We start from the raw sequence: 21,787 nt of genomic DNA on the forward strand, positions 1-21,787 counted from the left end.
TGGGAAGGAAGGATATTCTACAAGCAGGTGCCTCTTTAGTACATTTGTTGTGACATTTTAATCTGAAAGATAACCATTACATGTTAAATAGCAACTTGTTCTTTCCCAGAAAGAGGAAGCCTACCCTTAATTTGTAATTCTTATGCTAATCTCAGAAGGAGTTCTGGAATGCTCAGCCCCAGAGCAGCAGGCATTTGTATAGGGAATTCTATTATTTAGGCTAATGAAACCACAAACGTATCTTAGCATCTGGTTTATTTTTAACAGAGTTACTTTCACTGACTCTCAGCCAGCAACCATGAAGTAGTAAAATCTCAGTCCTCTGGACTAACAAGCCTGAGAGAGAAGCAAAAATTAATATCCTGGCTGTTATTTAGGGATTCAGCTTCCACTAGAAGATTTGCCCAGGATGAGGTAGGAAGCCTGTGGCAGGGAAACAAATTTGGTTCATTCATGTGTCAGGCTGCCAGCTTCAAGGGTGAGTTGTGCCAGAGCATCTCTGCCAGGCCAGAAGGACTGAAAAAATGATGCCACTGCCAAAAGTGCATCACATCAAGAGACATGAGTTACTGCAGGCTGTGGTGAGTCCACTCCAGGCTGTTCTGACGGAGACTGTCCCTGTGTGCTCACCTGCAGTACTTACACTTCACCCCGAACATCATGCTTTTCTGGCACACCTGGCAAATCTGAGATAACCAGGACTTTGTAGAGAACCTAACAGAGACAAGAGAGGGAAAACTGACATTAGCTGGTGTCTGAGGGGAAATGGACATTTGTAGGTAGCTGAACTTGACAACTGAGACACCCAAACCGACTCCAAACCCATCTCAGAGCCCTGTGCCACCACAGCCCTGCCTGGGCTGCTGGGCTGTGCCCCTGGGCTGCTCACCTGTGAATTACAGCCAGACCCAGTCCCTGGCTGCTCACCTGTGAGCTACAGCCAGACCCAGTCCCTGGCTGTTTACAGCCAGACCAGTCCCTGGCTGCTCACCTGTGAATTACAGCCAGACCCAGTCCCTGGCTGTTTACAGCCAGACCAGTCCCTGGCTGCTCACCTGTGAATTACAGCCAGACCCAGTCCGTGGCTGCTCACCTGTGAGTCACAGCGAGGCCAAAGTCTCTTCGTACCATCTGGGGGGATCCCTGGGAGAGCTCTGGTGGAGAACAAGAGGAGGGTTTAGGGAAACACTGCACAGAAACTGAGCAGTCAGTGCTCCAGGTCAGCACCTCCAGCATGAGGTGTCACAGGAACACAGATCAGACTGATTTGCCCCCTGTGAACTTGCTCTTGTATTTGTTTCCATATGATTGGATAAATCGTGATGTTTTACATTTAGGGATTACAGAAGTCCATCTGATCAGGTCTAAGCCAGTCTTAAAGGGGAAAGTCAGATTTTACTCCTAACTGGGTTACTCCCAATTGGTTTACCACAAATACCATCACCAAGTTTTCCTGCAGTGTCAGTATATTTCAGAATATTCTATTTCACTGAAAATTTTCTAGACAGGGCCAGCATGACCCAGAAGAATAAAAACATACATGTGAGCTCACTTAACTTTCTGCTACGTGCAGAAAGGGAGATCTAGACTTCCAAATGCCAAACCAGCATGCCAGTGGTTAGAGCACATAACTTCCTGAAAATTCTCCAACGCTCAGACTTCTGACATATTTCAGAAATATTGCACAGCTGAGGCAAACCCCAATGTGCAAGTTTGCTGCATCAGCACAGCAGCAGGGCTGGCTCAGAGCCAGCCTCCTCACTTGACCATAGATGGCACCATAATCTTTTTTATCATTAGTCCAGGGAGCTCCTAAAGGCATCTGTGATCCTCAGCCTCTTGGAAAAGTCTGGAATGGCTAGCTGCTTTTCCAAGGAATGCTGCTGGCCCAGCGTGGCCACCCAAACAATCCCAGCACAGCAGTAAAGAAGGCTGTTAACATCGGTCAGATGGTTAAGCCCTCACTGAATGGGTATCAACCAGTCTGGGATTGTCCGGGACTCACCAGAGCCCACAGCAGACACTTCATCTCAGCCAACACATCTATATAAGAGGAGCATCAAAATCCTTAATTTCTGTTTGAGTTTATTCTAATGCCTTTTTCATTTATCGCACGAATTATCTCACTCTCCCCAGGGAAATGCTCAGATTTCTGCTGGCATTTTCATTTTACAATCTTTCTGTTTCTGAAAGGAATTCCTGAGATTTTTGTTTTAAAGGGCATCAGCTATAGGTGCAGTGCTTGAACTTTCATACTTGCGTTTAATACTCAGACACTTTTGGACACTTTCCAAGCTGCTCCAGTCTCTCCCCATTAGCTTCCAAGGGTTACAGGTTGTGTCTGGGACACCTCAGGATGGCTAGAACTCCCAGTGGCCCTGGAGAAGCCCAGCCCTGCTCCTGCCAGCCATCACCCACATGAACAGACTCCTCAGCACAGAGGGAACACCCCACACTCCAGCACATGCTGCAGCTTCCTCAGAAAGCTGCATGAATGTGTCTTAACTTCATTGCAGAGACACTGGGCAATGCATAGCCAAAGCCACTGGATGGTTAGATGTGAAATTCCTGTACCAAGAGGCATCTGTGCCAGCTGTCTGAGGTCATAGATAAGCATCCCCTGACTTTAACCCTTGAAGCATCAGTATTCCTTTGCCTTGCTTGTGTCATCCTAGAAAATACCAGGTGCAACCAAGTAAAACCCTGTGGTTCTGTGGCAGGCCAAGCTCCTGCTCAGTTAACAGAAGCTCTGGGATAGGAGGGCCCATGGAGAACCTCCAGAGGCTGCCCAAGGATGGCCAACAGGGAGCTGACAAGCACAGGTTCTTCTTTCTCAGCAAGGCACTGCAGACACCCGTGTGAGACTCTTACCGAACCTAAAAAGAAGAAAAGATACTTTTAGGCACTGATACTCACTCCCGTGACAGGTACACACGTTGCTAGAGCAGCACGTGCTGTCCAGTTTACAGACACCTTTGGCTTTGCACAGGCTCCCGAGCTTGCTGTATTGCCAATATTTTCGTGCCGACAAAGGGCAGCCTTTGCCAGGGAGAGCCCCTGCTCCAGTTGCGGAAGAAACTTACTTTATTGGAGGAACTTCGTCTATCCTGTTGCCCAGCTGAGACTCGTGGGACTTGCTCCTGGTGAGGGTGGGGAAGTTGGGCAGCAGCTGGAACACCTTGCGGCAGGGGGGCGGCGGCGTCCGCGGCGGCTTCAGGCGGTGCCGGCGCTTGGGCTGCGGCGTGGCCGGGGGGGTGACGGTGATGCTGTGCGGAGTCCGGGGCCTGCCCCCGGCCGCGGGCAGCACCAGCGGCTCCAGCAGCGTCTCTGCCGAGGGACCGGGCCCGTGGCTCGGGTTCGGCTCGCAGGGCGCGGACACGGAGCGCGGCTGCTGCTGGCTGCCCTTGGCCGCGGCGCTCGGGGACCAGGCGGGGTCCGGCTGCGAGCAGGAGCTGTCCCGGCGCTCGGGGAGGGCCATCGGCACATCGTCCCGCAGCTCCCCTCCTGTCCAACGGAGCGGCGTTAGCGTTAGTGGCGGCCAGGCACGAGGGCACTGCGCGCCGAGCCGGCCCGGGCTGCTCGGGCCCCCGGCGCTCCTCGGCAGGGCTGTGCTGCCCATTTCCCCTGGCAATGGTCTCCCCTGAGCCTCAGCAGGGCCCCAGCCTGGGAAAACTCAGCACAGGCCCTGATTTGATCTTTTGAGAGACATATACCTGGGTTTTTAAAAATGCCATTTATTTCTAAGAGGTGAATGCCATAACTCCTGAGCAATGGCTGGTTTATACAGTGTGGATGGGAAATATTTGACAGCCTGGGACAAGAAAGATTAGAAAAAAGGAAACATGAGACTGAGCTGTTTGCTGATCTTTTCCATTAACTAATCTTTACCATTTGTAAATGGACGAACTGTCATAATATCAACAGGAAACATCACCTTTCAGTGACAGATTGATAACTGCTACAAAGAAAGATGTGGTGCATGTGAGTTCCAGTCTGCAGGGAGAGGCTCTTATACAAACAGATTTTACAGTGCCTGTGGAAGTGCTAGGGGAAGGTTTCTCTCTGAGCTGGCAATATTTGGGGAAGGCATCACCTACAAGGAATCTGGTTGTATTTAAGTAAGTCAAGGATTTGTACTGACCCATGGGGAATGAACTGGAGCATTAGACACAACTCTGAACAGAAAGGGTTAATAAGGATATAGTCTACAGAGTAGGAGAGGATTCTACATGCATTTATTTCCATTTATTTATCTGACTTGATGTCCAAACCAAACCCAACTGCCAGCTCTAGACAGGTTTGATCAGTGCACCTTCGTGCACATGCCAGAGCCATAGGCTGGTCACAGAACATGCCCAACCAGTGTCTGCAAGGCAGCAGCTGGGGCTGGGCTGCTGGGACACCAGTGCCACAGCAGAACAGGGCAGGCTGTACCTGACTCCGTCACCTTCCGCAGGCAGCTCAGGGCCCCGTTGAGCCTGGAGCACTCCTCATCCCTGGCTCCACATCTCTTCATTGTTTCTTTCACCTTTGACTCATTCATTTCTAGTAAGGCATCCAGGGTCAGCTCCTCTGGTATTCTCTGCAGGAAAACAAGAGAGACCCTTTTTGTTGCTCTCTGTAAGAGTGTCACCTGTCGTGTACGTTCAGCAGTGGCACTGTCTCACTGCCCGGGCTGACTCATGGCTCACTCCTTTTGGCAGTGCCCCTCTCTGGCACAACAGCAGTGCCCACAGCTGCTCTCTCCTGTGCCTGGGGTGTGAGTGTGCTCTGCACCCCCAGGACTGGTCATCCTTCTGCTATTCCATTTAGGATTACAGGGGATCAAAATACTCCTCCCCTTACGGAAAATTTTTGCAAGGCTACTAGTGAAAGTTAAACTTTTTCATTAAAAACAGGGCCAGAAATAAAACAGGTCTAAAACCTGAAAAAGAGTCAGATAAGAGTGTTTGGCTTTTTAGTACTGAAGTGAACAGCAGAAACTGTGAGGAAAACTACTTCTTTATTTGAACAAAAAATATATGTTTGGACAAAGATAATGGCCTCCTCCTCATGCAGTTTTTCCTTCATCAGAGAACCAGCTTTACCCATATCCTGCCTGGAGAGATATCTGTGTAGAACTCCTACATCTTAATACACCAAAGCCCCACAGTGATAAGGCTCACATCAGGCAGACACAAAAGATACAAGAGCCTGGAAAACACAAAATGATCTGGTATTTCCTGACACAGAACTGAGCTGTGCCTCTCTCTCCTCCCCCATTCAAATGTTTCCAGTGTAAGTCTGCAGCAATTGTGGTTAATAAACAAAACCAGGATACTTAGCCCAGTTACCCAGGAATTTCCCTGTAAAGTTCTGCCTAAACAAACCTCCCTGTTGCCTATTCTCACAATGAGATCACAAATTTCACAATATTTGGCCTTTATCCTAAAGTTTCAACTCCTGGAATCAAGCTATATAAAAGGCTTTGAACTTTATTTGAAGGGGAAACTCAAAAGTGTGTCTCACTGCTTGGTGAAACAAAAGCTTGGAATCCTCTAGTCCTCAAACCCCACTTCTGACTCAAAGCAAATGTGAATGTGTTGAATGTCCTTTAACAATTGCATCTTTCTTAACCCAGACTCTTGCTTTGAGAGCTGACGCAGGACTTTCAGCTGTGACAGTGCTCATCAGCCCAAACCTTTGGAGCTCTGTAGGTGGCAACACAAAGAGTTTCCAATTTTAGTAACTGTGGCATGGAGCAAACAAAAAGAAAAAATTAAGAAAGGGCAGAAGTCTAAGAAACACATCCTGTATCTTCTGTCACATGCCCTGAACTGGATGAAACACAAAACACAGCTGACTCAAGGGGAGACCAGGAATTTAAATGAGCAGTAAGCATGAAGCAGGACCAGAGCAGAGCCAGGGTTCAATGAAGTTTGGGTAGATTTTCTTTTTTTTTCTGTAACTAATCTTTGCAGAGTAGCAAAAGTACAGACAGCACAACTGATGCTGGGTATTATTAATTTTTCTGCACATCTGCACTACGAGGATGCAGGAATAAGACTGCCCCAAAAGCTCATTCCTGAATGACTTGGATAAATTTCAGATAGAAAATTCAGTGTAACATCTATCTCCTGGGATTCCCTGCCCTGTTATCACACTCCAAAAAACGAAACTCCCAGGGGTCCAGATGCTCAGAGCTGGACCTGTAATGTGTTTCCACAATTCCAACACCGCAGCATGAAGGCAGCACAGTTTGCTCACAGAGCCCCAGCTGAGCTGGGCTGGTGACACCAGAATGGCACCAAGTCTCTCTCACAGTCAGTCCTTTCCTCAGCACCTCCTGGATTCCATTCCCTGGCAGCTCACAGAAGCAGCTTTGTTCTGCCACACAGGACCAGGCCCTCAGCCTCAGGGGACACCAGCACTCTAAAGGGGACAGGGGCAAACAGGGATCAAGGTTTAGTGGGACACAGAGACAGCTTTTTACCCCAGCCCAGGTGCTCCTGGAGCCAGGAAGCCAATGGTGCCCTGTTAAGCACAAGGAAAAGCCAATGTCTTAAAAAAACATTTATCCTGTTTTGTACTGTTTAACAGTGCTAGGGTAAGTGGGATTACAGTGATGCCATTTTTTAATTACCTTGAAACATTTCCTCACTCTCACCATTCCCCCTTAGAAAACAACACAGACTACATAGCCATTGCTGTAGGCAGGAGTCATTATTATTATTAATTATTATTATTATTATTAATAATAATAATAATAATAATAATTCCAGATCTCAGCAGGAGCTCCCTGGTTCCATCACCCAGGACCCCCTCACTTCCCAAGCTTTCATGCATACATGTAACCAGGAATTTATCAGAGCTGTTAGTAAGTGAGCTGGTAAAGTGGAAGAAACCAAGGTTTCCTTGGGAGAGCAGAGCTTTCCCACCACAGCCAGTGGCAGCTGGAATGCAGGCCCGGCTGGGGTGGGACTGGTGGCAGCACGGCTGGAGATCTGGTTTCTCAAAGCCTAATCTGTGGCAGGAACCAACCTTCAGGCTGGATCAAGGACTCAAGCCTTCCTGGTTGCAGAGAAAACAATGTTTTTAAGATGCCAAGCTACTGAGCATTTCAGAAGTGTCAGGGCATTCTTCCTTTGCCCCATCCCTTTGGAGGACACATCTCTCTCTGCCCAGAGCTGACTGGTCTGTAATGGTCCCCACAAGGCCCAGCTCTGCCCCCCCAGCTCAGCTCTCACACAGACCCTGCCTGAGGGGACTGCACCCACACACAAAGCCCAAGCTCCTCTTCTGCTCAGCAGGTTAATTTTAGAAAGACAGAATAGCAAGTTGTAGGAAAGTAGAAAGTACAGTAAAGGAGATTATATTTAAACAATCCCAATGACCTTGAGCTGGGAGAGCTCAGACTTTCTGAACCTGCTGCCAGCCCCCATGACACGCGACAAAAGAAATAAGCCTTCGAAGAGGGGGAGGGAGGGGAACTAAGAGGCTTTCTTTAAACAGCCACTCATGTGCTGCACATATGTGGTGGCTTAATATGCAACTGGTCAACCTGATCCCTGTAAGATTGGCCTGCTCTGCCTTGGCTGTGTGTCACCCCCCAGGCAGTGTGACAGTGAGGAGGGTCACTAGTTCAGGGTGGCTCTCAAACAGGTTCTGCTGCTGCCCTGGCTCAGCTGCTGTGGGGGGAGAAGGGTCCCTGCTCAGGGGCATGTGGGGGGCTCCAGCCCCTCAGTGCAGCTCTGGGCCCTTGCACAAGGGTTACTGCCACTCTTCACCACTGAGGGTGAGAAATGTGGGTCCAGCCGACCTCTCTTTACCTGCTTCTTCAGTGGGTGCTGAGGCTTTTTTAAAAAACAGCTTTAAAAATGCAGATTAAAGGCTTGCATTAGGACCAAGCTCAACACCACCTCCCTGGGCACACCTTGTCTTGACAGGGAGAGCTGCAAGATATCCAGACAGTACTCTACTAATAAGGTCAGAATTAAAAACAGAAAAAGCAGGAGAAGACAGAATCTGCTTTCAATCTTCAGCACCTCATAACTGCCAGCAAAATCTAAAGCCTAACCATGCACTGCTCAGCAGAAGGGATGCTAAAAAGTCCCAAGCAGGAAATTATTCCTCCCTACAATAGGTAAGAGGACTTTTCCCTGAAGCCCTCCTGCTTATCAGGCACAGACTGCACTTCATGGTGCTCGTGTCTAAAGAGAGAAATGTGAGTACCAATGCATCCAAGGAGCCATCCAAGGGTCAGTCTCATTTAGTCCAGGTGAAGAGTTCACAACAGTCTTTAATCTTGTCTGGTGTCCAACTTAAATCCCTGAAACATGGCAAAAATGCTGGTATCTAACACAGTGGAGGGGTTATTTTTAGTAAAGATTCCACCCTGCAGATAAGCCTACGTAGCTAATGCTGCTGCAGGCACTCTGCAAAATCAGCCTGACCTGCTCCTTGACCCAGTAGCCACAGCTCTTCCTGTAAAGCTGGACAGTTGTCAAGACCCCAAATGTCTCCTCTTAAATCAATACATCCCCTCTCCAATCACACTCCTGTAAAGCAGCAGATGCTAGAAGAGAAAGCCCATTACATAAGGTGCTTAAATTCCCACTGATAGCTCTAAGCAAAGTATGTAAAGATGCTCTTGAGAACATCTTGTGCCTGCTAGTTGTTACTTTGCAGTGCTTTTCTGGTGTCCAGCAATGAAGGTACTGAAAAATTGCTGTATTATTAAATTCCTGGAGATTTTATGGGCATTCTGGAAAGCCTCTCACTTGAAATCTCCAGCTTGCATTAAGCTGCGAGCATAAACAGGCCATGGTTCCACCTAACATCACCCTCCTCACTGTTCCACCTCACAGCAGAGGCTGGAGCAGAGCTGACAGGCTCAGGGCATTCTGTCCAGCTGGCTCTTTGTGGACAGGAGAGCTGCTGTCACTACTCTTCTGTGGCAGACAGGTGCAGCAGTTGCAGATCCCTCAGGCTGACTTCAAGCCACGAACGGTTCAGAGTGCCCAAGGCTGAAGGGGCACCTGGAGCCCTTGGCAGGGAAGGGGGTCTCTGGCAGTGGTAGAGGCTATCTTCCAGGAGCTATCTTCCAGGAGCTGTTTACACTGGGGAGAGGCCTTCAGCTGGAACACTGAAGGAATTTTATAGCTCAAGGAAGCCTGCAGGACAGAATTAATTTGCATACACACAATTAGCACATCCAGGATCTCTGCTATCTGGTGGGCCAGCCAGAGCTCCTGCTGCCAGACCCATGGAAATCCCCAAACAGCCACGGTCCTCATGGCCTTTTCATGCAGATATGCTGACAGAAAAAGATGAGAGGATACAGCTGGGGAAACCTGATAGGCGTAGGCAAATCTGCCTCTTCTATCCCCCATCCAAAGGATGCACTCACAAAAAGCCCTCACAACTCCTCCAGTGACAGATCTGCTACCAGCTGGATCCCTGTGCAAACAGGACCTTCTGCCCTGGGCTCACAGCAGCAGCCCCAGACCCCTGGCTCACCCCTGACTGGGGCATTTTCCCCGGGGCAGCACAAGGCTCCGGGCAGACAATCCCTGCTCAGAGCACGAGCCCTTCCTGCTCTGCTCCGCTGTGCCCAGCACTGCCCCTGCCTCGCTCAGCTCTGCAGCTCTTTGGCATCAATGCTGATGGGGATGGGCTTCACAGGAGGTATCCCACAAAAGGGTACAAGGGTACAATGGGGACTCAAATCCGTTCCAAAAGGAACAGCCACAAAGAGCCCCAGCCAGAGCCCTGTTCCACCTGCTCCCAGTCTCCCTGGTGACACAGCCCTGCTCATGGCCAGACCCCGGGGCAGGATGTGCCCCTCCCTGTGCAGGACAGTTACCCACTCTAAAAACAGCTTTCCAAGCTTGACTGACTGGCACCCCTGCTCTACGGCCAGCAGGACTGGCCCAGACATGCTTCAGAAGATGATAAGATGACTCTGTTCTTAAGTTAGTTTTTAAGACAGTGACAAGTTACATGTGGGAACAAATACAATAGTTATGTTTCTGGGAAGCAAATTGATAAAGGCAGAGAAAATTGCTTTCTGGGCTGAAGAAAATAAGCCAAAAGAATTTTTTTGGCCTCTTCTATTTGACAGACATACTTCAAGCTCAGAACCCAGTAAGGAGCTCTGCAAGGGACTTCTTCCATCAGCTCAAGAGTGGAGAGAGCAGCCTGTTCTCATCCTCCTTCCCTCCCACTGCTCTCCCAATTCCTGACTCCAGCTCCCAAGGCAAGCAGGACAATCCAGATCAATGAATTCTTCTAGGACCATTTTCACAGCAACTTTTACCCACTCAAGATGACTACATAGCATGAACACCTTCTGCCTGTAAGGCTCCTTACCCTGTCTTTTCTAGGTCTCAGTTCAAGTACCTCCTTGCTCACTTTCATCCCACCATATTTAACCATTTATACATATTTTTTGGTATTAAACTACACATACAATCTGTCTCTAGAATGAATCAATCTCTAGAACTGATCAGATTCTAGAACTCCTCAGCAAAAACAAGGACTCCAGCATTCCCTAGAAATATAATTAAACAGGAAGTTACAGCACCACATTAGCCCAGCTCCAAAGCAGAGCTTGCTACCACTTTCTATGATAAAAATCTGTCTGGCATCTGATTAGAGGAACAGTAACAAAGCCACAGAAACAGCGCAGGTCGGGTGGCAGGTTCCAAGTTTCCTTACCCCTCGGAACTGTGCATTGCCACAGAGGATCCCAGAGTGGGGCTGGCAGTGCCCACCTACCTGCAGGCCCGCGAGGTCGGCACAGCCCAGCCCTCGCACCCGGCGCAGCGTCACCGGCTCGCTGCTGTCCGCACTCTCGGCAGCTTTAGCTGTTGCCCAACGCCATAAACACTGCATTGTTATCGCTGTAATCTCTTCCAGAACTAAAGGATTTTACAGGCAGTCATTATTCTCGTTTTAAATATAGGTTTTCAAAGAAATAAAGGAGCCCAGCAATTATAATCACCAGAGCTTTCGAGCTTCACAATGTCTAGAGCAAGTCACTGAGCAAAAATAGTCTTCACTCAGGAGTAGAGGAGTCAGCAGATACTCTAAATTGGAGCTGCTGCTCTATTTCTGACAGGAGAGCCTGGGAGCTTCTGTGCTTCCCTGCATGGCAGCTTTATTTGGGAGAGGACTGGGGGGAGTGAGGGGAGGGGAGGGGAGACAGAGAAACAGAGCATTGTTCCTCTCACCGCTGAGCTAAAGAACTCCTGCAATTAGGCTGCTTTTCAACAGTGTTATGTCACAGATTAGCACAGTCTTGAAAATACTCCCTCCAGTAGCACTAGAAATGCAAAGGGAATCAGACTCCTTAAAAAAGCAAAAATCCCATCAACCCAGGCCTTTCTCCTGATTTGTCCCTGAGGGGCAGCAGGCACAGAGAGCCCTCCACTGCACCTCCTCCTGTGCCAGATCTGCTGTCCTGCTCAGCTCTCAGAGGTGCCCAGGGCAGGGCTCTGAGACAGCTCTTCTGAGACTCCACAGGTACCTGGCAACCTCTCCAACTAGTTTCAGAGCCTAAAAGGCACAAGAAGAGAGGGCTGTGTGCCATGTGACCACACTGTGACACTTGTGCAGTTTTCCTCCACTCTGCACCATTTTTTGGAAGCCTTAAGAAGCAAACCCAGCACGCCTATTTCCATTTTACAGCGAGCTAACAGTATCTGAGAGATGGGAAGTTGTTCCCAGTAGCACAGAGCCAGAACCACTCAAGGGTCCCCATTTTCACAGTGTGACCTGCTCAACCCTGTCTGCAAAGGCTCCTCCCCATCCTGTCACAGGCAGGCAGCATGCACAAAGCAGGACACCACTCTAGATTTTGTAATAACTAACCTATTAAAGCTCCTTCTGTCAGTGATTTCCATTTTGAAAGCTTTAAGCTGAAATGCAGTTCAACATGCTGTATGAAATCTAACCAAGAGCAGGAATGATCCCATGATACCTGAGACATTTCTGAAAGGTAACTCATCCCAGACAGCTCTCAGCACTGTGCTGATGTCAGTGTCCAACACCAACGGTGACTGCATGGCTATTTTTTGAGCAGTGAAATAACAGGACCAAAAAAAAAAAAAAAAAAAAAAATCACTGCAAGAGCAGAGCACTTAGTTTATTAGCCCAGCAATTTCCACTTCCCTAGCTCACAGCCTGTTCCAGCATGCCTACTCAGAAATTATTTTAATGACCTACAGGGTGTTGCAGTTCTGCTGTCCAGCTAATACAAGCGTTACAGAAGCTGCCTGCAGCTGCATGAAATGGATGCAGAACCCTTAAAAGATTACCATACTTCCAGAATCCCAGGGGAATTTCAATGCTTTGTGCGCTTCTTACAGTTCTGTCCCAGAAGGAACAGAGTTCATTCAATTGGACACTGCTTGGGAGGGAGCAGCAAGAGCGTAGCGTACAAATCAAAAATATCTGGGAAATTCTTTCTGCCTTAGACCAAACCCGAATTTGTTCACCCCTTTCAGTGACCACACATACAGAAGGGCAGTCTCAACCCTCTCTGCTCCCTAAATTAGCAGGATGTGGCAGATTTGAACTGTCCACCTCCCTCCCCACTTTTCTTCCCTTCTTCCCTGCTCCCCCCCACTCCTTTCTGTAGGCATCACAAAGGATTTATAAATGAGCTACAAAGACATTCTTTTAGACTCAGGCAATTCCAGTAACCTTAGAAACCAACACTAGCTGGGAGCCTGGCAGTTTGGCCACAGCAACAGGCTGCTTTTGTCCTCTCATTGTCACTGCTGCACCTTTGGCTGTGCCACCCAAAACCTTGCTGGGCTGGAAGGCAACAGCAGCATTACATTCAAAATGAACAGTAGGAAATAAAAGGAACAACTTGATCCTGAACCCATCCTGTTTCACCAGAGACCACTTAGTTACATCAGAACCAAGCTGGAATAACTTCTATGAAAATTTGTGGAATTTTTCACCCAGGCAGATTCCTGCTGAGCTCAAAGAAAAAATTTAGTTGTTCAGCAATCAAAGGAAACTGAATGAGAACACTGTGACCTGGCCTGCAGAGGCAAAAATGGAAAAAAATAATAGAAAAGACCTTTTCTGTCTTGTTTAGCTGTCAGTGGACTGAGGTCTACGTGTGTGTGTGTGTGTGTGAGATTGTAAGCTGTTCTGGCTAATGCTGTGGCTCTCAGACCCAGCAGGCAGCTGGGAATGTACTGAAGGGACAGGAGGGCTCTGTGAGGGCCGTGTCCCCTCCCTACCTGCACCACCTCCTTCCTGACGTTGACGATGTCCAGCCAGTCGTTGAAGCGGGGGTAGCTGTTGAGCTCGGCGGTGCGGTCGCTCAGGGGCACGCTCAGCTTGCACTGCCGCTGCCGGTGGATGTAGTCAATCAGCTTCACCTGGGGATGCAGAGCACAAACTGTGACTTCCTTGGCACGGGCTGACCCTTCCCAGGCTGTGCTCGTACACGGGGCACGCTGCCTTGTGAGCAGGGCCCTTTCATGACATAGAAGTGACATCCTCCTGTGAGCTCTCGGGGAAATCCACACAGTGCAATTCCCTCACACTGAGCATCTAAACCCCCATCAACCGCAGTTCTGAGGCAGGAATAGCCAAAGTATCCAAAGACTCTGAGGCCTGTTATTTGATGGGCATTTCTATTACAAAATCAACATTAAAGCCAGCTAACTTAAAAGAACAAAAATTCAGGCAGTTGGATTGATGATTTCTGTGTATCTTCTATCCTAAAATTTTATTCCAAAGCTTTTATCACCTGACCATCTCATAGCAAATGCACTACAAAGAATTCTTCATTTTAGGCACAAAAGGATAAAATAGCAAAAAGGAGTATTGTTTGTGCCTTATGTTTGCTTATCAAAAAGAAAATACTCTCCAAAGATTGCCCACTGTGTCACACATTCCCATGAGGCAGGCTTAAGCTTCAAAACTTTCCTAACAAAACAATGCCTCAAAGCAAGTTAGTTGATGCATGATTTATAAACCAAAACATGTTCTTAGTCAACAAATTTTAGCATCTGGGACATGATCAGACTAAAAGTGTAAAGGAAAAAACAAACATGGATTCTTTGACCGTTATGATGTGTCCCCTCTTACAGTTTAAGTTTTTTCCTATGAAGTTAGTTGAGAGCATGTTTTATGAGCAATCTATTCCTTACAACTATCAGCTATGCCAAGTTTGTCCCTGCCCACACACCGAATTCTGATAGCAATGCCATGCATTTTGAGATTTATCAAAAAGGGTGTGAATACTGAAGTGATTCCAACTCCTGTAATGCCCAGAGCAATGCAAAGCACTGCCATTCCCAGGAGAGGCAAAGCAGGACTGCCATGTCCTAGAAACTCAGCCATCCCTTTGCATTCTCACTCTAACCACCCCTGGTGAAACCTGAGGAGCCTTTCCACCACAACTTGCCAGCACAGCTTTGGAGCACCAGCCCTACAATGAACTGGAAATCCCAATCACTCGTTCTCAGTACCTCTTTTTGTATAAAGGGGCTGTCAGCACTTCCTTTTTCCCAGCCCTGTGCTGCTTCCTCTGGCCAGAGCAGAGCAGGGCAGGGCAGGACAGGGCCAGCCTCGGGAGGGACTGGCTGTGTGCTCAGCAGTGCCTGGGCCCCAGTGGCTGCCAGGCTGCTGCGTGCCAGGCAGAGCCCAGCCAGGGCTGTCCCTGCCATGTGTGCCATGTGCTGGGCCCTGTGTGCCAGGCAGGGCTGCTGCTGGCTGTGCTCTGGTTGCCCTCTCTCTGCACCAGCCCCTCGGCTGTGCCCTGCCTGAGTTCCCCTGGCTCTGGAGCAGGGGGCTGGGATCCTCCAGGCATCCCCGTGCACGCTGGGGCACACGTGTCATGGGCTGCCCTCTGCTTTCTCACTGTCACACGTCCTTTCCCACAACAGCCTGTCCACAGGGCTCTCCTGTTCACTCCCATGGCAGAAAGGGGCTTGCAGGTGCTGTCCCAAGAATTTTCCTGCTTGGGGTTTGGTTTAAATTTTCTTTCTTCTCAGTGTGCTTTTCCCCCTCTACGGACACTGTCACTGGGCAGGCTGGGATGAGTAGATGGGCAAGGGTTCCTCAGGACAGGCAGAAAGAAGAGGCTGCAGGAAGTTTGTAGACTCAACAGCCCCCAGCATGCCAAAAATCAGCTTACACAAATGAGAAACAGCTTCCCAACTGTGCAATAGCTATGTCATGGAAAAGAGAAGGAAGACAGAAATCACCCAAGCCTTGTCTCCTTGCAGAGGCCACTCAAGGGAAGGGCCAATGACGATATGTGTTCTGATACACAAACTGCAACCACAACATCCAGCCCCAGGCAAACAGCTCATCGTGTTTGTGATCCTGTATGTGGAATTCCCAGGGCACTGCAGGATGTTCCTGCTGCTGCCCCCGGCTCACCTCACCCTTCCCCATTCCTGGGCACGCCTCAGGGTTGCAGAGCACCTAGGGACAGAGGCAAGATTGCACAGTGATTTTGGAACTGGTACAGCCAGCTCTGATGGGCCTGTGTCTAAAGCAGCAGCTCAGCTCTGCAGTCTGACTATCATCTGTTATTTTAGTGTAGGATCTCCCATCAGGTAAGATTTATTTTTCCTGGAAGAAGGATGAGCTATCAGCATATTCTGTACTCTGTAAAGCCAAAGCTCCACGCTTCGTTACATGGAACATTAATTACAGGCAAATGCCCTAAAAGTAGCACATGATCCAGAATAAAGCAGGGAACTGCAGGCAATGGAGGTGTCAGAATCTGTTCCAAAAACCACAGTGGAAGGAAAGGAGGGCTTAGCATCTATTTATAAATGAAAAATCACAAATTATGTAAAAGAAACGATACAGAAAGTGTGTGCCCCATGTTCTCCAATTCCAGCATGCAGTGTTATGAGGACAGCACACTGATCGAGGCAGGATATTGCTGAGGTACAGCCACTGCTTTTGCACTCCTCACAGAAGTTCTCCTGGCTAACCTCAGAGTAACATCAGAAGCATCACATGAGTAAGAGAACAGAGCTGGGCTGCACTCCTGGCTCTGCCACTGACCTGATCTGTCTGATCAGGAGCAAATGCACTCATGTCTCCCCTTCTCCCTGCACGCAGCTCTGCCTGCTTGTCCTGCAGGAACTCCCTGGAGCAGGCGCCGGCCTCAGCTGTTTTGGTACTGCTTAAAAAAATACTGGTTCAAATATTTCCCCTTCCCGGTGTCATCCATAGCATAAACTCCTAAAGGACATTGCAGGAAAGGACTCTGTATAGCACGGATTGCAATGTCCAGCTTTTCTCCTTTGTTGGTATATTACGAATTCTCCAAAATGGATAAGCACTCTGGCAGCACAGGTCCGAGAGTCTCAGAGGACCAAGGCTGGTTTTTCCCGGATAACTCTTTCACATTTACTACTCCAGTCCAAATTTGTTTTCTCCTAGTCCTATAAATAGTGTATTTGCATTCTCTTCCCAGCCTACATGCACCATGCTTCTCCCCTAGGATGAATTTTATTTTGTTGTTTCCTGCCCAGACTTTTACTAAACTACATGGTTTGGCTTAAATAGCTGAGCTGTTGCAAAACCCTTTTCTGAGAATATAATAAAATTTCTGGGTTCAGTGACGCACGTAAAAACCCACAACCAGCACACAGGTCTCCAACCACAAACTAGACTGAGAGATAAAGACAATGGTAGCTACTCACTGGCTGCTTGTTAAATGGCACGTCCTACTCATTACAAATGGCAAACCCCAAACTATAAGCAGCAATACTCCAACTGCCGTGAACCCACAGAGATGGGAAAGGACAAGAAGAGAGACAGGATACGGAGCAGCTGGAGCACATCACTGATTCCAGAGCAGAGCCCTGCTGCTCTGCCTGGTGCAGCTGATGGCCAGGACACCAGTCCTCATTGCTCTGAGAAGGGCACATGCTGCCAGGTGCTCCTGCATGCATATTCATCTCCTTACAGCACCTTTAAAAGATCCCTTCACAGCACAGATGAGAAGCACCTTCAAGAAATTTAAGAGAAAACTGCCAAGCTTGTACTTTTTTTATTTATTTCTGCAAAATAAACAGCAGATCTCTTGAGATGCGAGTCTGCCCGTATCCATGACCTCCAGCCAACAGCTGGGACTTTAGAACACAATAAACAAAAAGCAAATGCCCACAAGTTTTTCAGCTGCACCTCTGCAGACATGGCACAGAAAAGCATCTGCAAAACCAGATCACTGACATCGAGGTGCAGAATTCAGGAGCTACTACAAGGAAGAACTGGAAGAATTCTGTAGTCAAACTGCAGCCCAAGTATTTCTGACCTCTAGTTAACTGATCAGAAATCACATTCTAGCTTCTTCATTTGTCAATGTTAATAGTTATGCTGTCCAACCAGATAAATCAAGTTTCATGCATTTCCCCAAGCTTCTTGTCGATGATGTTTTATTTGTGTTTAGAAAAGTGGCATCTTGTTCCAGAGTCACTAAAAGACATTAAACTTAGACCTATTGCAGCTCCTGCACTTGGTCAAAATCCAGTCTGAATCTAATGCACTTGATCCAAATAAACATGGAAAAAGGAGCAAAGGCTAGAAGACTTTCCATTTCTCTGATGCCTTCTGTGGCTTAGTCTCATGCTTTTAATCTGCAGATCTTGAAATACCCTAGAAATGCAGCAAAAGTAATAATTTTCAATTCACCAAAAAAAAAAAGGGAAACCATGGCAGAGAATAGAGATTATAAATTAAACAACCTAGAGACAGACAGAGGGGGGGACTCTGCTATGCCAAAGTGCCAGCCAAGATTTCTGCAGAATATCAACAGTTGGAGACTAAGTTTGATTCAATCATACATTTCACAACCAAATGCCATGTTTTCACACTTTCACAAAACTTATAATCTGCTCAGTGAAGCCTGCAACTTTTCTTGTTGACTTGAAACATACGCAACGTTTAGAAGAGGAGTTTTGCAATACCCAAAACAAACAACTGTCATGATTTAATCAACATATCAAGCACATGGTCAAAAGCAGATCCTATTGCTCCTGTGCCTGAAGATGGAATCTCAGGGAGCCTGGCAGCACTGGAGGAGACAATAAACATGAGCTTACATGGAAACTTCCAAGGCTACAACCAAGTCCTGCCCTGCAATTTACCCAGCTGGCGGCTGAGGCTTTAAAAGGATCAGATCAATGTACGGCCCAGCTCTTGCATGTGGTTAAGAGAAATGCAAATCATCTATCTTGCCACAGACAGGAATTAATCAGGAAGGAACTCCTCTATTAACCTCCTGCCAAGAACCAGCCCAGAGGGCAGGGAGCACTCCCTGCAGCACCCCAGCAGCTCCTGGTGCAGCAGGACACTGCACTGCCCGAGTCAGGATCAGAGCATGAGGGACGCTCTGCTTTTCTGCCTCCTGAAACAGAAGACAAAACTTCTGAACTGGAGTTTATCTGTACGGGGCACTGCGGAAAGTCATATGAGTCATCAGAAAGCATCCAGTGAAAGTGGATTCACTTCACACCTTTAGCTGACTCTTATCTACTGTCCCCGGTGCCATTATATACACGAACCCTATGGGAAACCAAAAAAACCTTCTTGGCCACTTGACCACTGAAGAGAACATAAAAAGGTCAGAATTGGACATACTGAATTTGTCCCTGAAGTCATGCTTGGAAACCATGTGAGAAACTGATAAAGATCTCATCAGCCACTGGGAGAGCAGCAGCATGTGAGTATACTTCAGGGCACTTTCTCAAAGCCATCGGTTTAAAGTGAAAAAGGTGCAGCAGGGTTGATCCAGGCAAGGGAAAGACCTAGGATGTCACTGTTATACAGCACACTGAGAGCTGGGGCAGAGCCTGGGCTCTGGAGACCTCAGAAAACCCTGTGCAGGTGCCCACACAAGGAACCAACCCCTCCCCATGCCAGGCACCCATCACAGCCACTTGAAATACGGGCTCAGTGCCTGCTCTGCCTTACGGTCTGTCTCAGAAATAGCCTCCAAAGCAGCCCTGCCCCTGTGGGTTTTGGAGAGGAGCACAACAGAACCAACAAGTCACCCAGATCCCACAATAACTGTGTGGGAATGTCAAACTGGTGGAAATAGCAAACACCGAAGAGATAGAAGGGCTGGCTGGTTCTCCAGCTGGGACTGAAACGCAGCAATGCTGAGCATGACCTGAGCAGAGCCTTCCCCCAAAAGCAGGAATCAAGGCAAGCTCAGGTGTGATCCGAGTGCTGTTGAGCCTGAACACTGCTGTGGGCCAGAGGGGTCTCCAAGGAATACGCCAGGACAAGCGTCTGAGGAGTGCCGAGGGTTTCCCAGTGCACGCAGGAGCCAGCATGGGGATCACAGGACACAGCTCTAGGCTCAGCTCCGCCAGGGATCTGCAGGCACAGGACAGGCCTCTCTGTGCTGTGCAGCCAACCATCCAAACCAGCTCTGCTCCAGTGAGGGACTGCAGGGCCCTTCAGCCGACAACAAGCCGGCCGTGCCTGCAGCTCTGCCCACAGAGCACTGACTGCTCCTTTGTGAACTCGAGCTCTCAGCAGCTGACTCATCGGAATGCCCCCAGCTATCTGGATGGTTATCGGCATCTGATCACAGCATCATCAGCACCAACTGCAGCCTCAGAAATTCTCATTTCCCCCTGGTTCAGAGAAGTCCTCCTTGTGCCTGTAGGTGTAAAGACCTACAGGCCTTAACAACAGTGTGAAGTGTTCCCTTTCTAGTACAGGGAGAATTGAACCACTGCCTGGTTTTGACTGATTTAGAACCAAATCTGCTTGCTTAAACTGAGAGAGTGGGTCTGTACCCTTTTCACATGGCATATGCTCAATTTGCAGTGAAATCTGATCCAAACCTGTTCATAGAACACTTAGTTCAGCCACAGAGAAAACCATCCTTTCCATCTGTGCTTCCATTAGGAACAGTCACATAATGCAGGATTCAGCTGGAGAGTCTCTCAATCTCGCAAATTTCCAAACTACCTTGAGATCAGCATGAAATTCAAACAGCTCTTTCCAAGGCAAGCACAGGATCTGCACAGGACCCAAAGTACGAGGAAGAGAAGCAAAACACTTCATTTCAGGGAATTATTTGTATCTAAAAAAATAGGTCACTCAGTTTGTCACACACATGGCTTTGCCCTCAAAACCAACAGGACTGAAGCTACTAAAGGATGATATTGTGACCCATATTTTCACCAGCTATACATGGTAAAATAAGTATCAGAAAAATATTACAGAGAAATATCTGGCAGCAAAGTAATTTGCTTTATTTGAGGTGGTATCTGAGAAAAAAAAGGAGCTCACTTACTTACACGTCAGCCTCTGACCTGCAGCCTGTGGAATTCACATTCTCTACTTGAACCCAGCTGACTCATTCAGCAAGAAGCTTGGCAGTGAGCAGGACACCTGTCCAGAATGGGAGGCCTGGTTTCTGTTTTAGCTATGCTGAAACGGTAGCAGAGCTCTTGCTCGCTTGGCTGCATTTCCTATCCCCCTCTGCCCTGATCACACAGGTGCAGTCACAGGCTCCAGGCCTGGAGGTGACGGCTTGCTGGGCCACAGGCACAGTGCTCTTGAACAAGACTGGCTGCAGAACAGTGCCACTGCTTTGAATGCCACAAACACCGCAGAAACATCAATACACTCAAAGGACCCCATGCAGTAGCATCTTGTTAAAAATAAGAAAGAGGAAGAAGGATTAAAAATAATTTGCACAAAGTGAAGGAGCAGCTCTGAAGAGGGGCCATGAAAGCTCTCTCAGTGCTCTGCTCTAACCAGTGGCTCCCAGCAGCAGGGACTCTGAAAAGCAGAGGGTTGTCAGAAGGATGCCAGGGATGGAATAAGCCCCAGGGTGGCAGTCCCACCATGGAGCCCTGGTGCCAGCCCTGCTGCTCCTGCAGGTCCCAGCTGTGCTGCTGAGGGACTTTGGGCTCACTTGTAACAGAAAAGGAAATAGTTTCTCAATACATTGCTAAACAAACCCTGCAAAACAGGACCCAGCACAAGGCAGCAGGAAAATGTGCAGGCAAAGGTGTGCTGGTGGGGAGAAGTCTTAGGAGAAAGTGGTAAATACAAGCACAGAGAGGTAGAGGGGTAGGGAGAGATGGAATACCAGATGGATGGATTTTCCTTTGAACCCTCAGTCATGCCTGAGGCTGACACAATAGCCACTGCCCAAACACTACAGTATGTTATTTCTGCTTTGTCAAATGATGCAGACAGCATCATTTCTGGGTCACTTGGAGGCCACATACCACTCCTTTTCTTCTCCCCTCTTCTCTTTTTCACAGTCCCAGCAACTGAGGCTGTAAACACTCAGTTGAGGCCTCCCCAGCTAGGAGTGGAAGGATGAAACTGCACAATCAAGTAGTTCCCTGAGCCTCTTAACATAATTCTCTTCAAAGATTTCATCCCAGCGAGGCATCCGAGCCTAATGTAGCTACAGGAACAGTACTCTGCTTAAAGATCAGAGACTTCACACCCACTGAACACTAAAAATGAAAGCCCTCCCCCTTCCTTTGCAACCCGAGGACACACAAGTGTAACAGAATGAGAGCCTTCTGCAAGACTAAGAACGGTACTTGCCATTTGCTGAGCACAGCCCTGCTGCTGCCACATCAGATCTGCAGCTCTGCTCCTCTCAGCTCACAGCTCTCCAGCACCCAGCGAGCTTCTTCACCTCAGCCACGCCTCATCAGGCTCAGCTGTGCCTCCATAGGGAGCACAGCAACCTGCTCCTGCCCCGAGCCTCTCCTGAAGGGTACTGCTACTTCCCACTGCCCTCCACACCTGATCAGGTTTCCCA

General features: G+C 48.4%; 1 protein-coding gene across 1 annotated transcript in view; it reads right to left on the bottom strand.

Moving 5' to 3' along the window:
- The window catches only part of KSR1 (kinase suppressor of ras 1), a 48,800-nt gene that overhangs the window by 8,840 nt on the left and 18,173 nt on the right, over window positions 1-21,787 (bottom strand). Inside the window, exons 2-8 of the mRNA XM_021533041.2 lie at window positions 13,242-13,382; window positions 4,435-4,582; window positions 3,084-3,504; window positions 2,872-2,876; window positions 1,094-1,154; window positions 631-714; window positions 1-62 (exon numbers count right to left, since the gene is read on the bottom strand). Coding sequence (XP_021388716.1) covers window positions 1-62; window positions 631-714; window positions 1,094-1,154; window positions 2,872-2,876; window positions 3,084-3,504; window positions 4,435-4,582; window positions 13,242-13,382 — 922 coding nt within the window. The remainder of the gene's footprint in view (window positions 63-630; window positions 715-1,093; window positions 1,155-2,871; window positions 2,877-3,083; window positions 3,505-4,434; window positions 4,583-13,241; window positions 13,383-21,787) is intronic.

The sequence above is a fragment of the Lonchura striata genome, chromosome 19, assembly GCF_050655825.1.
Source record: "Lonchura striata isolate lonStrDom1 chromosome 19, ASM5065582v1, whole genome shotgun sequence".
In the NCBI taxonomy this organism is placed as follows: Eukaryota; Metazoa; Chordata; class Aves; order Passeriformes; family Estrildidae; genus Lonchura; species Lonchura striata.